Below are 16470 nucleotides of genomic sequence, written 5' to 3'. Positions count from 1 at the left end.
AATTTGTTCACTGATGGCTTGGTAGGACATCCTGCTTCTGGAAAATGGATATTTGTCACTTCTTTTAAAAGAAGCATTGTATTTAGCATTTAGTTCTGATGGAGCAAATGTGAAGAAGCCACACATAACCATTGTGCTCATGGCCACTCTTCCTGCACTTGGTTCAGCTCCTCACTGGACACGGCAGGAGAAAAAGCTTTCTGGTGGTCATGAAAAATGCCACTGTGAAGCCTCTTTCAGGCAACATGAGTGTCCTTTAAGTCCTTCTCCAGGAGTGACAGAGGCCAAGGAACATTGTCTTGTTCTGAGAAATCATAGTGCTTCTGGGAATGTGCCATCCACATTAATTCAGTTAAAGCAAAGGCTGTATCCTTCCTTCCAGACTCCTCAGAGAACATCTTGGAGAAAAAGAAGTTGAGCTGACACTGATCTTCGATGCTGTAGAGGAGGCAGACCTGGCCAACTACACGTGTCACGTGGAGAACAGAAATGGAAGGAAACATGCCAGCGTTCTTCTGCGCAAGAAAGGTAATTCTCCTTTTCAGTGACCTGTGATCTCACCTGCCCCAGCAGCAGCACATGAGTTTGAGGTCCTGCTGACCTCTCTGAGCCAGGCTGGGTTCCTGTGTGCCTGCTTGAAGTGTGCTTGTGTACAGCTTCAGTTTACCTTTTGTGGGGCGGGGGAAAAAAGCTCATGGATTGCTCTTGGGTGTCTGGCAAATTGGTCTTGCAGGTGATGCACTTTCCTGGAATACAGTCACCCATAAGGCACCAATAATCAGAAGTATTTTTGACTAAACAGCCTATTAATTTGATCCAGAATGGACTGACTAGGCCAGTTAAAATGTACATTTACTAGAACAGGTGCCCTGGCAGTGAGGTCAGATGTTCTCATGTTTCTCTACTTCCTGGCTTTGTGTTTTAAATTGAAAACTTGAAGCTGTATCCATGCATTTTGATTTCTAACTGCATCAGGAAAGAAAACATGCGAGATAAAAATACATGGAGACTTACCCCGTCATGGTTGTCTTGCTTGATACTGTTCCTGCATGGGGAACAACACTACTGACAAATCATCTATAGCAGAAAGGAAACTGTTTGGATTTGAATGTGCCAAATTTAAAAGTGCTACTGTTTGAAAAAGTCATCATCAAAGAGTTTAACAGCATCTCATGGCAATTCTTTTATTGCTTGTTCAATCAGCTCTCCTATTAATAAATAGGCTGACATTTAGACTGGGTGCTGATCTCTCTGAGATACAGTGTATTAGGAAATACAAAACCTGTAAGATAGTAATTCTTGGGAGAGCAAAGGAGGGTTCAATCCTTGGGGCAAAGCTGTTGTGTGAAACCACAGAACACCAGCACAGAAGATTGACTAAAGAGTTGATACCTTGTCCAGGTCTCTGCCATCATTCTTGGATGGAAATTCTTTTGCCGAAACAGGAGAAGAAGAATTGTTTTCATGAGGCAAACCTGAAAGGGCAGTTCCAGTCCCTTGTGTGCTTGTAATGGCAAAGTTGGAATAAAGGAATGTTGGCCTAGCAGATCATTCTACCGTCTATTACAAACTTACATACAGGAGGGCAGGAAGGCTCTGCAGAGGGATCTGGACTGGCTGGATCCATGGGCTGAGCTGTGTGAGGTTCCACAAGGCCAAATGCTTGGTCCTGCTCTTGGGTCACAACAAGCTCCAGGCTGGGGAAGAGGGTCTGGAAAGCTGCCAAGTGGCAAAGATCCAGGAATGCTGGAGTCACCCATCCCTGAAGGGGTTTGAAAACCACAAAGATGTGGCCCCTGGGGACATGGTTTAGTGGTGGGCTTGGCAGTGCTGGGTTAATGGTTGGACTCAATCATCCGGGAGGTATTTTCCAACTGAAACAATTCTACAATTCTATGATCTAAACTGACAAGCTGTCACAACTTTAATTGGGGAATCTGGTCATCATAATGAGGAATTAGTCTCTGTGCAGAAATGAGCTCTACTTTTCCTTCCACTGAACCTCATAAACACAACATTGATAGTAAGTATATCTTTGCTGGTACTGGTAAATGTTCTGCTCTGTGCATATAGTATAGAATAACAATCTCAGTTTATTTATAACAAAAAAATGCAGATATTTCAGAGCTCTGCTGGAATTATGGAAGAAGCCTTCTGAATACAGAATTGGGAGGTGGAAAGGATCACTTTGTAGCTCCTATTTCATTTCTCTCTTCACTGTGCTGTAGAAAACTTATATTCCCCTCAGGCACTCTCAGTACTTGATTTTCAAGCTATTAAAGTGTCATTTAAAATAACCACTGTATTTTACCATGTCCTTTGACTGCCTGTCCCATTGTCCTGTTTGTTATTTATTAAGTTCTTGCAAATACTTGACCAAACTTTTCCTTTCTGCAACTTGATTTAATTGCTTCTTATCCTAACTTTCTCCAGCTTAGATTTTACTATAGTTATTCATGAGGGGTAGATATTCAATACTACTGTATTTACTGAGCTGGGACAAGAATTAGAGCAGGACTTGCACAAAGCTGTTGACCAGCATCCTTTGTTTGTGTCAAAGAAGGGATTTCTACTGCAATGTGCTGCAGCACTGATCTATCTGTCAGAGCAATACCCCTCCCTCTAAAGTCTTACCTGTTAAGAGTTGCATTATCCATGTTTGACAAGAGGCACTTGTAGTTCTGTTTTGTCTCCAAACCTGACCTCTGCTCTGTTTTTTTCTCATTTGGATGAAAAACAAGAATAAACCCAAAATCTAAGTTATAGATGTTTTGTATAAGATTTTCTAGGGTTCTTGTTTTGATATTAGATGGTTATTTTTAGCTCATTGTTTGCTTTGAAAATAAGGATAAATTAGCTGCTCAAATAGTTCAAAATTTATTTTGGAAATATATTAAAATCTTTTGCTTTTAGTGGTACAGTCCCCACAAACCTTCAGGAGAATACGGGAGTGCTGTTTGCACAGCTCCAGTGCAGCAATGCCAAGGCAGAATCAGACATGCACATAAGACCTGAACGCAACTGTCTGCTGTCACATTCTTCTTTACAGGTTTAATTCAAGACCACATTGTTATTTGCTTTCAAGCAGTTCAGAAATAAGTTCTGAACAATCCGGTGTTTGCTTTTTTTTTTTTTTTTTTTTTTTTTTTTCTCTGTGCTGTCCCAGCATATTTGATGCTCAAATAACATGGAAATGTGATATATACCCAGTTGTCCCTTAGTTGTGGAAATAGTTCGGGATTCCCTTCAAAATGGTTTGAAAACAGTCCAGTATTTTAGTGACTGAAGTCTTCATAATCTACAAGAAAACTGTTCTGAAAGACAAATAACTTGTCAGAAACCACAGAATAAAGTCAAACCATGCTTTTAGTGGCAAGAAGTAGTGGATTGAATTAAAAGTAGATATTATGATGACTTTTGCTCACAGTATTTTTTTCAAGGAGGCTGCCTTTAATCAAGACATGGAAGGAACTAATTTTAGGGAGGCAGGTTTGATATTGATACTTCACTAATTTTTGAGGCACATCTATAATGTATTTGGCCCTCTTTTATTGGGAATTTATGAGACTTTTTCTATTTTCTATAAGACTATGAGACTATTTCTATTTGTATGAGACTATTTCTATTTTCTATAAGACCATGAGCCTCTGTAATATATTGTGGCAAGGTCCTTCTACATTGTTTTGCGTTACAAACTATCAATATTATTATTTGCTATTTTTCAGTCACTCTTATAGCAAAGAGACCAGATTCAACCTCTTTTCTAGTGTTAGATATGCTGCTTCCTTATTTATCTCAGTGAGGACCACTTGAGGAGGAAGGAATTAATCAGATGCCAAGATTAAGTAGAGTAGGCAAGAAATTTGAACATCCTGGGTTTTTCTCAATGCCTCCAGTTTAGAATGGAAACAAGGAGAGCTCAAAAGCCTTGGCTTTCTGCCTCCTTATGTCTGTCCTCTAGGAGAGTTCATGGGGTAGAAGGACAAACACTGGACATGCAAAAGGTGATCAATTTTGCCTTTTGAGCTGGATTTTGAGGGTTTGCTTAGCACCCTGTCATTTCCCCCAAAAAAGTATACACAACTCTGTGCTCCTGTTTGGGCTGCAAGGCTCAGCATTTTCTTTCCTTCCAAGCTGGCAGCTTTACCATCATCTCAGTTTCCTAGCAAAAAGAGATTCAGTACAATTAAAAAAAAAATCCCCTCAAAAGTGATTTTAACCAGCTCTGTTCTCCATTTGCCTAGATTGATCCCCCAGAGCACAGGCAGCATTATCATGCAGTGTAGTAAAAGTCCCATGAATTCCCTGTGTTCTCAGAGAGATTAAATAGCTATTATACTAGACTTTTTCCATCTATTAGTCCATGACTTCTTGCCAGACGGACATCAGAGATACTGCAAACTGGGAATAGCTTGACATCTGATGTTAATTATTGAAATACAAGGCATCGTAAGGCAAGAATAACCCCCAAAGATATGCAACTAATTTGCTTTTTATCTTGAAAGTGACACAAATGACACACGAGTAATTTTTTCTGACCCAAGTTTTAGAAGCGTAAAGATCACAAAAACTTTGTCCTGCCTGTGTTAGTTTGGCAACTTCTCTCTGTGTTTATCACAGCAGCAAATATCTTCATGACGTCTTATCTGAACTAATACAGGCTGTGAGAGTCAAATTGTCATCCCCTGTCTTTTATGGCTAAGTAATATGCCAGGTGGTGTTAGGAGCAATATTACTTCCAGAGGACATTTCAGGATAAAGAGCAATGCTGTTCAAGTTAGTCTCTTGAATCAGATGGAGCTCTGGACTGGTATCCAAGGGGTTTTATCCCATTTTGTCATTGGTATGCTGAATGACCTTGAACATGCTGCTTCTCTTTTCTAAGCCTGTTTCCTCAGCTGTAAAAGATGGATCACTGTGTCTGGATGCATTTGTGAAGTTCTTGGAGTTTTTGTGATGTTTCCTAACAAAAGCGTCTGAGTAGGAAATGTTAACTAACACTAGGTCCCATTAAAGTATAATGTGAACTCCACAAATATGAGAGAATTCTGTTAGAGCCATCACAACTCAAACAAAGTGGCTCTGTGCAGCCTGATGTGTGCTCCTGGCTTCTTGTGTTATCTTGGGCTTCCTGCAAGCTCAACTCATTTTCCAGTGATCCAGCTGAAGCCCTGGCTTGGCAGCTCACATCAGCTTGTCCACAGGCTTCACAAATATAAAGCCAAAGCTGTCTAATTTGTTGGGGGAGGGACCAGATCCCGCCCAATCTGTTCTCACGTGCTGCATACAGCATTTTATGCACTCTGCCAATGCAGAAGTTTCAAACTCCACCAGCTCATTAAAAGTTGGTTACTCCTCTGTGTAAAATCACTACGTAGTTCCTGTATAGGAGATTTACATGGATAGCCCCAAATGCATTCTGGATTTCAGATGGCTATTTCAGATGGGCAGTAGATGGAGTAAATGAGTAAGATTAGGTAATAGGTACTGGCAAAATTATTAGGCATTTTTAATGTTATGGTGCTTATAATTGGAAGCTGCACAATTTTATGTGGAATTGTATGGTGGATTAGAGAAAATATAGCTTGGAAAGATCATAACCTTTTTGCCTTTCCTTGCTAATTTTAGATTTGATCTACAAAATAGAACTTGCTGGAGGACTGGGAGCCATCCTTCTTCTGCTTATTTTGCTCGTGACCATCTATAAGTGCTACAACATAGAGTTAATGCTGTTCTACAGACAGAACTTTGGAGGAGATGAAGCAGCTGATGGTAAGCAGTTGCACAGGAAATTCAATATATGCAATGGAAATATGTCAGAGGCCCAAAGTGGTGAGACTGAAATGAATCTTAAAAGATACTTGCTGCTAGTTTAAACTACAAAGCACCCAATAGTGTAAAGCCCTAAGACTTTCCCCCGAAAGCCCCCTGAGATCAATGAGTCTCTCCACAAAAAAGTCAGTGGGCTCTGCCATGAGCAAGAGAGCCAGAAGAATTGTTCATGAGTGCTACAGAGGCTCACGTGTCATTTGTGAACTCTTCATGTTCATGTGTGCAGTGCCACATGTGCCCAGGGTCCCTTCTCCCCAGATCCTCACTGTGCATCTGAGCAGTGTTTCTTTCAGTGGGTGTTCTTCATGAAGCATTTTCATTGAATTGCCACCAGGCTTCCAGTGACCTCCTCTGACTAGTGAGATGTGATTGTTATGAGGCTGACTGATTACCTCAGTTAATGGGGAGACTGTAAACAACTTGATGGGAATGTGCAGCTTGCCTGGGGAGTATCTTTATGAATAAACTAGGCTGTTTTCCATTTTTCTTCTCCCACCTTCCCTCTCTAGCATTTATTCTGTTTAGTGCCTAAAGCTAAACTTGTATTTGTAAATTGAAGCTTTAATTCTCCTGAATATAGAACATTCCTTCCCCTGTGAAGCTGGAGTAAGCCCTGTAAACTAAATCCCAGTCTTTAAATCCTAATATTATGTTCTTAACACTTACTTCATAATTAATATACTATTTATATGCATCTGAGTAGTATCTGCTAAAGAGAAAAAGTGCAGTATTCAAGTACAGGTGCTTGCCATAGCCCACTGCAATACTCTGCAGTCACACAGGCTCTGGAATGGTACATCTAGAAACTCTAATGTATTTGAAAAGAGAGCAGAGAACACGTTTTCCACAGTGCCAAAACAATGTGCAGTTATATAGACATGCTGCTTTCTGCTGTTGGCATTTCTGTTATCACAGTAATAAATATTTCTTTCACAATGGGCAGATATGGCGTGAAAAGGTTCCACTATGAAATCCAATGATTTCAATGAAATCTGTAGGAGTTTTGAAGAATGGATGGAATGACATCTAGGGGATTTTAGAAAGAGGAAGGATGATCCTTGTGGGTCTCTTCCAGCTCAGAAAACTTTGTGAATCTGTGATAAATAGCAGGAATAGAGATCAGGAAACTTGCTCTTTCACGATCCTCATGTATGACTGGGAAAAAAATAAAATTATGCTTTTTTTCCATATTCTATGATACTTCACAATATTTATACTGGTACCTAGGACAAAGGGAAGAGTGAGGTTGTGTGGTTTGAGAAATACTTTACCTCAAACGCCTTGGGATTATACCGACATAATATCCCTGCTTCACACCAATCAAAATGGTAACTTCATCCAGCTTGCTTCAGTTTTTTTATCCTGTGTTTTCACTGTGAAGCTGCTGCATTTTTACTTGTGTAACTTCCTTGGTTCAATCACTTTTCAATTTATTAAACAATATTATTTTCTGGTTGTTTAGAGGAAGCCCCATGAGTACATAGGGGATTTTGTATGCCCATAAATTTTGAAAACAAGCCTTTATTTTTCCAGCACATAATTGTAGACCTTTCACAGCTTTGTGTCTCATTCTGATCCTGCAGGATGAAAGATGGAGGCAGAATGTTTACAGAAGTCCAAGCATATAGAGAGATATTTGTTTCTTCTCATGTAGGCAGCAGTGGGAGCATACAGAGCTCCTGTGAACACTCAGATGTATAGATACAATCACAGGGTCATTTTTCACTTGTATGTGTATCTCTTAAAAAAAGAAGATTTGGAACTCAACAGATCCGCTTTATTCTTATATCTAAAAATATCCCACGTAAGCAATGTTGGACGCACTCAATTCCTGTGTTGTGTGCAGCATGGCTTTTAGAGAAAATGACACTGAGGATTAAGGGTTCCATTTAGGAAATGGCTCCAAGCAGTGCAGCTCCCAGAGTCAGCGGTGGGCAAGTGTGGGCATCTCCTTCTCCTCTGTCCTGGTACAGGAAACCTGTGAGGAGCTGTAACACCACTGCTCGGGCTCCCAGGAGCCTGAGGGTGCTGGTGGTGTCAGCATCCTGCTCAGTGTCCCTGTGAGCTGAGGTGACAGGGGGCTTGGGGACTGCTGGCTCTCATGGTGCTCTGCAGTCAGGGATGTCAGGGCTCTGCTGCCCTCCCTCAGCTCCCACACCTCTGCAGGGATGCTGCCTCCGGGATCACTGGCATCTCCTAAAAGATCTTGGCAGGCTGCCCCTGTGGACAGGGTGGTAGGATTTGGATAGGCCTCCAAAGCTGGCTGGCCTGTTGACTTAGGAATTGTCAGAAAGCCAGGTGGACATCTTCCATCCTCCCCTACAGTCATGGTGACACTAGGCAAATTGCCTTTTACAAATATGTAATTATTCACATGCTTTGACTACAGCTCTGACCCTCATGGGTCTGGCTTTGTGTCAGTAACCATCAGTTCAAGGTCATCAAAAGATATATTTTATTATGATTAGGTATTTGTTCTTTTTATCAGAATATACTGAGGAATTTTAACTGCTTTAATTATCTTTCATGTTCACAATTCTTTACAGATAATCGGTACTCAGAAACCCTCCATTCATGCAGTTTTCTTCTCACAATATTAACTATTTGATTTTTCATTTTCTGTAAATAATGTCAGCTGTTCTCTTTCCTGGAGGCCAAATTGCTGAAGGTTGACTTTTTCAATATACTATTTTCCATCACTGCAGAGGAATACAAAGAGAAATGCCACTAAGACAGTCTGATCCCAGCATGGATCCCCAGTTCTGTGGTGGCACCACTTCTGTTCCTGGCACAATGACGAGCTCTTAGCTCCATGTTTTAGAAGCAGAGCTGGAGACAAGTCCCAGTGCTGGGTGGGAGGAGGAGAGGAGGGAGAGGAAAATAAATGTTGCCCTTTATGGCAGTTCTTTGTCTCTCTAATATTGTATTCCCCAAGTATTTCAAGTGTCCTGGATTTAGATTGTGACCTAAAATTATGTTAATAATTTTTTAAACCTTTTTTCTGGGGAAAAAAAAAAAAAAGCTTTGAATGTTTGTATTTGGCATTGTTTTATGAATAGTCAGTATTCGTTTGAATTAAGTCATGTCTTTTCTCACAATTACTTGTGGAAGGAAAATTTCCAGGCTCAAAACTTTCCAGGCTCAAAACTTCTCCAAGCTCGAAACTTTAACACATTTTAGAACTCCTGAGGAATAGAAGTTGAAAGAATTGCATTACAAATATGCAAAGGCTTTAAAAAATGTTCCCACTTTAGTATTTGTATGAAAATTTAGCCCATGATCTTTTCAGCTGTGACATGTGTCTGACCAGATGGAGCAGAGCCACTGCTCAGCTTGCAGAAGAAAACTGAAAGGATCCATGCAATTTCTGCCTGGAAGCCAGATTACACATTCCTGTGAAAAATCCCCATTTTGTTGGGAAATGCTTGCTGGTCTCAAGGAATAATACAACTTCCCCAGTACTCTCCTGTGTTCCTAACAGTGTTCTTGCAAACAGCAGGCTGAACATGATTTGTTTTCTTGCAGACAACAAAGAATACGATGCTTATCTTTCATACACCAAAGTGGACCCTGATGCATTAGATCGTGATAATAATGAAGAGGAGCAGTTTGCACTTGAAATCCTGCCAGATGTTCTAGAAAAACACTATGGATATAAGCTCTTCATTCCGGATAGGGACCTGATCCCTAGTGGAAGTAAGTATTTGTGACCTTTCCGTTTTATTTCTGTCTGATGTGTCACAAAGACCTGGACTGTGTGATAAGTATAGATAGATATGGAAAACCTTGGGAAATGGTTGCAAAGACTGGAAAAGTTTCCTCAGCACTGCAAATTTGAGTTCTCTGCTAGAGCTTGTTCCTGCACCACTGAAATCAGAGGGAGCTGCCATTGATTTCTGTGGGGGCAGGAGCTGGACCTTCCTACAGGGAAGGCTGCAGCACTGCAAGCAATACCAAATCCAAAATGTCTACATCAAACACAGGTAACTAAGCAGGAAACTTTCTAAATGGATTTTATCATCTCCGTTACATGATTGAAAATGGGATTATTATTTTTTTCAGTGATAAGTTGTTTTCTCTACAGCAGCTTTGCAAGTAAAGGTCACCTTTTCTATTGTCTTTTGGGTTTTTCCTTAACTTGGAAGTCTCATAAGATTCAGCAGCACTTTTGGATGTCTTTACCAAAGGTCAGTGCTTTCCTAGTGGTAGTTATGGCATTTTTTCTACCAGACTCATTTTTGAGGAAGTCAAAAAGACCATGAATCATATCCATTGTGTTGACGAATTTTGAATGCACAGTACATTTGCTGTAATGTCACATTTATTTGAAGTGCTACCCTTGTGAGAAATCAGGGGGGTTTTGGGGGGTTTTTTGTTTGGTTTTTTGTTTTGTTTTGATTTGTTTTGTTTTGTTTTGTTTTTGTTGGTTTGTTTTGTTGTTGTTTTTTTTTTTTTTTACAAATTCCGTCTCCAAATCACTTGCATAAAGACAACAGAAGGGAACATGAGCTTCTCTCTGTACGTGCTACTGTGTAGGAAATACAGTGGATCAGATGTCCCCAAACATGGAATAGGTCGAGCATAGCTGCATTGCAACCTGGCTGCCAAAAGACAGCCAGGTCAAAAGGCCATGTCTTTCTGCCAAAAGACTTGAAGCTGCTGCCTCACTGTGCCAAGCGCCTGTGCCTGACCCAGAAGTCAGAGCCTGTTTCTCCTCTGACCTTTGAGAGCACTGGAAACAGAGCTCTGGACCCTTTTACCACCAGGAAAGAGGAGTCAGAGCCTCGCCAGAGATCATGAAAGGCCTGTACAGAGGGCTTGAATCTATCACCTGCATTTTCAGCTCCTAGTTTAGAGCTGATTCACTTTTTCTTTTTGCCCCTGAAAGGTGTAAATTTTTCTCCCATAGCAACAAGTTACAGAAAGGGGACTTGGCTCATAGCTGTCTTATTTCTTACAGTACAAGCAAATTGTGTCAAATTTTTAAATATTATTAAGAGAAAATGCACCTTTTTATGGTAAAAACCACATAATTGTTGTAACTAGTTGTTTCATATCCAGCAATATAGCAGTTATACAAAGCAATCATGCAAGTGAATTAAGAAGTTTAAAGTTAACCCTTCAATGATAACTATGCTGAAGCATAGATTAATCTGAAATTAGATTCTTTTTTCCAATTGTTGTTCCAGCCAGCATGGTATTTTATTTTTGTCTATTTTTGTCAGCAAGGCACTCAGCAAATACTTGCCATCACTTTGGGTATTCATTAAACCTCTCCTGAAAATGTAGGGTACCTGAAAATGTCAGTTCTCATTTATGAACATTCACAGATTTAATCCTTCTTCTTTCCTCTCAAACTCACTTCTTCAGTATTATGAAAAGGCCTGATTCTAACACATGGAGCTTCAAGAACGCCTAATCAGACATAATGACAAGGCAGAATAAAATGTGGAGCTGTTGAAATGAGTGTGATTTGCATGTTTTAGCTTAGAAAAATGTATGGGGGAAAGCACTTTATTTCAAGAGGGGCTAGAGGGGAATGTGAGGGGATGGGAAAGGAGGAAAGACTTGGCCTCCTGTCTTTGTGAGCTCTCTGCGTGCCCTGGAGTAGTGGAACGTGCCAGTGTTCTGCCTAACACTCACCACTCTCACAAGGACTTGCAGTGCTTAGTGGAGGCAGTGTGATGTGTGGAATGGGCCTGCTGGAAACTTCAGAGGAAAACAGGGTATTTTAGAGCGACCATCTCAAAAAGTGGCAGATGTGACAAAATACATGGCTCTCCAGGGTAGATTTCTACAGAAGAACGGGGGGTTGATCACAGCTATTGTTTTATTTTAGGAAATATCTCTTCCCGCATGTTTCACTTCCTCATCTTTCAGTGTAAACTACTTTCATCAACGTAATCATTTCCCACTCTCTGTTCTGATGTGTGTCCTCCATCCTGTGCACTTTGGTGTGTGTCACCCCAGCAGGAGCTGTGTATGGCTGGTGCTCCCTGCAATCCGTGCAGTTGTGAGGAGCTGCCACGGGAGGGTGTGCACCATTCGCTTCCTTCTTGGCATGCAGCAGCTCCTACAGCTGCTCCCCTGCGTTTGAGAGCAGGCAAAAAATAGATGTGTTAAATAGTATTTCATTAATTTTCTTGCGCATTTCTGCAAACAACCTAAAAAAGCTGACTCCGGGAAAATTCAGGGACAAGTCTGATTGTGTTTCTGTCCAGCTGGCTCATCGCTAACCTCTGGAGGAAAGCTGTGATGGGCTCCCTGTGCAGCCAAGGGAGGGATTACAGCCAGATGTGCTGTGGCTGGGACACACCCACAGCCAGCTCCTCCACAGGGCAGGTCCAGGCTCTGCTTTCAGCTCTGCCTCTGATTCAGGAGTGTCCATGGTGCCATTGCTGCTGTCCCCAGGACAGAGGGGCTGGCTGTGGGGGCTGAGGCCACCACTTCAACATTAGGAAACAGATCCCAGGGTTCAGGTCAGATGGGGCTGAGTCATGTTTTGCAGTAGGTGTTGGTTTCTGAGCATGCAGATTTTATCCCAGTGGAGCATTTTGTCCTAGTGGGAGGGAGAACTACCATGAAGGATGCCAATGGCCTCAGCGATGCCCATCACACAGTGCCCAGCAAGGACCTGCGTGATGAGTCTTGATGCTGCCTGAGAGCAGCATGGAAGTATCCCTGAACTGGCAAGATGGAAAAGAATCCTACACAGCCAGGCTGTCTGGGAGGCAGGACTGGCAACCCAGCAGGGAGACACTGCAATGAAGACCGAGTTTGTAACCCAGGAGCAGAGTTCCATGTTATGGGAAGTGCTGTAGCAGCTCTCCTTTCTCAAAGAGTACTCTTTGTTCTTAACAGAATGAGTGTCTGTAGAGGCTGACAGCACACACATCTCCCTGCCCAGGTAACTTAGGTGTAACCTGACAAGTTAACCTGCGTGAGGAGACTAGGATCCCTGAGATGCTCATTACTGATTTCCTTAGCGGTTCTCATTATTTTCACCCTACTAATTTTCAGGGCTTTTATAACAAACCCCTTCCCACAACAAGCTCTGTGATTTTTTTAATTCAGTGTTAGGAGGCCTGAGGAGATTGAATAGTTGGTGGGGGGTTAAGAGGATGAGTTATGTTTTCACCTGAGACATTTTTTGTCTTGCCAAGGATGATGTCTGCAGAGAGAAATATCTATTTGCACTTCATTCTTCTAAAATCAGGACTAAATCAGAGGAAGGTACTTTTATCCATGGTTTCTGCAAATTATTTTGAAACCTGGAAGTCAAGAGGTGAAAATTGTCAAGTTATACTCTTAATACCAGCAATACATATCTATTAGAACATAATCTAGTTGTTTTCTAAGCATATGTACATTTGTTCTTGACAGAATTGAAAAAACACCAACAATTCACTCCAGCTCAGCCCAGGGTATGAGATCAGGCAGTGAAGGGAACAACAGTGATGGAATTAAAATATTTGTTTACATGAAAAATGAGAAGTTCTTAGCACAAGGGGAGAGTGTCTAAGGCGTGTGATAAAAAGCACATAACAGTCAGTATTGTAGTTCCAGCACTTTGTAGTTTTTTCTGCCCGTCTGTGTGGTTTTTGCCTGGTGAATTTCAGCTTCCTGGGTTCCTGCATGAAGAAAACACAGTTGGACCAGGGATATGGGGTTCCCAAGGAGCCTTCACTATGTATAGGATACCATTTATTTGGAACAGGAATACAGTATCCAGCTCCACAAACTCCTTTCAGAAGTCCCTGGCTCTTTGCTGTGTATGAACCTTACTTTTAGTGTCAGGGATGGATGAGGGTAGCAGGGATACACAGGGATATCACCTTAAAGAGGAATAAATATGAACAAATGCTGGCTGTCCTATAGCGCACTAACCTGCATTATTTGTTTCTTCATGTTGAACTCATCAGCTGTCCCTCAGCTCATCCTGGGATTGGGCTCTCCCTGGGAAGGGGCCATCGCTCTGCTCTGTGTTTCAGCTGTTCTGGTCCAAGCTCAGAGAAGGAAAACATATTTACTAAATAGGAAAAGCAAGACACAAAATTACTGGTGTAATAATAATCAGACTCAGGGTTTGGGAACTATTCAGCTAGGAAACCAGGACTGAATTACTCTTCTATAAATAACTTTCTCAAGTGATGGTCACACTGCCAAACACAGAAAGGCTGGTTATTATCAGAGTGACTGGAACCAACCAGCTTTGGTTTGATGGTAGATACTCTTTGGTTTTTGTAGTGCTGCAAGCCATGCTTCCCAAAAATATCCATAGGATTTTATATGATTTCTAGTGTTTTTTCCTTCTCTCTCAACTCCTTCTGCAAATCACCTGAATCTGGTTAGTCAGTCATTTCTTTGTGTAAGCAGCTTTGTGCTCATAGTGTTCATTGATTTCCTTGCTCCTATTCTGCTTGCATGTTAGGTTTCCTTCCAGCCTGTGGTTAATGTAGCTCATTAAGAATTCCATAGGCAGCTACAGATGATTTAATTGCCAACAGGATGCATCTCCTGGAATTCTCTTCTTCAGTGCTCCAAGCTACAGTTCAGCATCATTACATGTAGATGGTGTTCGGTGAGCACATATTTGCTGTCAGGTGATCTGTCTTCATTACCCTAGGGAGTCAGGCAAAAACAACGTTTGGGTTTGGGTAAAACACTTGCTGCCCGTTCCTCCTTGGGCATTTCATTGAATGTGATTCAAGTTACTGACAGAGCCACTCACAAAGTTGTTTTCGTTTTTTTAACCTATGGGAATTGCTAACCTTTTGAGAGCAGTTCTGTGCCATATTGCAAAATGGTGTTTCAAGGACGGGGGAAATGGTCAAAATTTAAAATTTGTTTTTTCAGTATAAACAAGTGGGTTTGATCTAGTGCTGACATCCTATTTTTACATTCTAATTTATGATAAAATACAATCCGTGGGACTTAAAAATGAGTAATTCCATACTGACTTTGTCAAGACAATTTTTTCTCCCTTTTACAATGAAATATCATTGAAGTTGACACCTCCTGCAGCAAAAGTGAAGTTACAGCAAAGTTATATTTATCTGATGGAAATATATTGCTCTGGAACTTTACAGTTGATAGTAGTTGGTGGCATTATTCCTGAAGTCCCCATTCAGTTTTTTCTCTTATAAATGAAGCAGAGGCATTGCTTGACAATAATTTCTTAACTCACTGGAAAGGTGAAAGCAACCCTTTCTCCATCCCACATTGCAATATAGATTGCTTGGATTTAGTACCTTCTAATGGACTGAACACTTGAGGCAGACAACTGAAACTGCAGTATTTTAGGAAGTCTCCAGTTCTGAAGAAAAAGGAGAGTGGATAATTTAGCAACTCAGAGGTTAATGCAGTCAGACTGGTACTGCTGGGAAAAATAAAGCTGGATTTTCCAGAGACAGGAATCTGTCTCCCCATGCTTTTCTTCACAGAAATGTCCGAGTCGTGCAAATTTGACATATGGTAGAGTGCACCCAATGGAACCACAGGCTCCAGGAAAATTGTCACCTGCGTTCAGTAGTAGTCCCAACCTGGAGTTAGTGGGGGTACGAAGTACTTCTGGACCAGACAGCTGGAAATTTGGGGTTCCAGCTTCTTATACCCCAGTGTACTTTATCCTCACTGCATCAACAAGTCCCCTGTTCATTGGCCACATCCATTAGTGACCAGCTCCAAACATGGAATTTGAGAGATCACCTCAAAACCATTTGCGAAGATGTTCATTAGTCAGCTGAGGACAGAGCTCTAATGTGTAGCAGTACCCAGTAAGGAAGGTGGACATCCAAAAGAGATAAGAGAAGCACAGTGGAAAGAAATACCCACCTAGGAAAATGGGGAATTTCTCCCATCTTCTTTCCACCATGTTTGCCCAAGGCACAACTTTTTGATTGTGATGGTATGATGGATTATTGATGGGGTGTTGCTATTGAAATGACTGGTGCTGGATATTTGAAGAGATGAAACTGGAGTGATTTTTTTTTTTGTTTGTTTGTTTGTTTTGTTAGTTTGTGCTTTTTTCTCAACTGGATGCATTTGGATATGCATGGCCATGCTCAGACTATCCTGGACATATGGTACTGCCCAGTATTGTGTCCTGCAGAGAATTGTCTTGTGCATAGCAGTGTTCTGAGTTTTTTGGAGGAGGGATGAATATGTCTCAGGAAAGATGCATGATAGTTTGTTGTTTTACTGTATCTTGCAGATTCAACCTCTAATGATGAAGCTTCCCACCTAAATTCTTTCTTTTTGGGAGCAGAAAGAAAGGAAGAAAATGAAGAGTCTGAGCTGTTGATACATTGGGATAATATCTTTCCATTGTATTGAACATTTCTACCTTTCCTTAAGTTTTGTTTCACCAGTTCTGCTTATCATTTTCTCATTGTTGCTGATTCTCTCCCTGCTCCACTGCCTCTCCCATGGATTTTAATGTTGAATTTTTTTCATTAATGAGTAACTATTTTACACAGAACAATGGGGGGATTTCCTCATAAAGTATTCAAGAAAAAAGAAAAAAAAATGTAAACGCTGCATGATTAAAAAGTCATAAACCATTAACTAAAAGCCAGGATTGTTGCATAGACATTTGTAATGTACGTGTATGTCTTAAATTTTTGTGTGTCTGTGGGA

The 16470-nt window shown here is 41.1% G+C and overlaps 1 protein-coding gene across 1 annotated transcript in view; it reads left to right on the top strand.

The window, feature by feature from the left end:
- IL1RAPL2 (interleukin 1 receptor accessory protein like 2) overlaps positions 1-16470 on the top strand; it is a 371347-nt gene that overhangs the window by 351809 nt on the left and 3068 nt on the right. The window contains exons 9-11 of the mRNA XM_066338795.1: positions 383-528; positions 5629-5772; positions 9358-9528. Coding sequence (XP_066194892.1) covers positions 383-528; positions 5629-5772; positions 9358-9528 — 461 coding nt within the window. The remainder of the gene's footprint in view (positions 1-382; positions 529-5628; positions 5773-9357; positions 9529-16470) is intronic.

This window comes from Sylvia atricapilla, chromosome Z (genome assembly GCF_009819655.1).
Source record: "Sylvia atricapilla isolate bSylAtr1 chromosome Z, bSylAtr1.pri, whole genome shotgun sequence".
NCBI lineage: Eukaryota > Metazoa > Chordata > Aves > Passeriformes > Sylviidae > Sylvia > Sylvia atricapilla.
The sequence above is the reverse complement of the archived record's forward strand: the minus strand, read 5'-3'. Positions and strand labels throughout refer to the sequence as shown.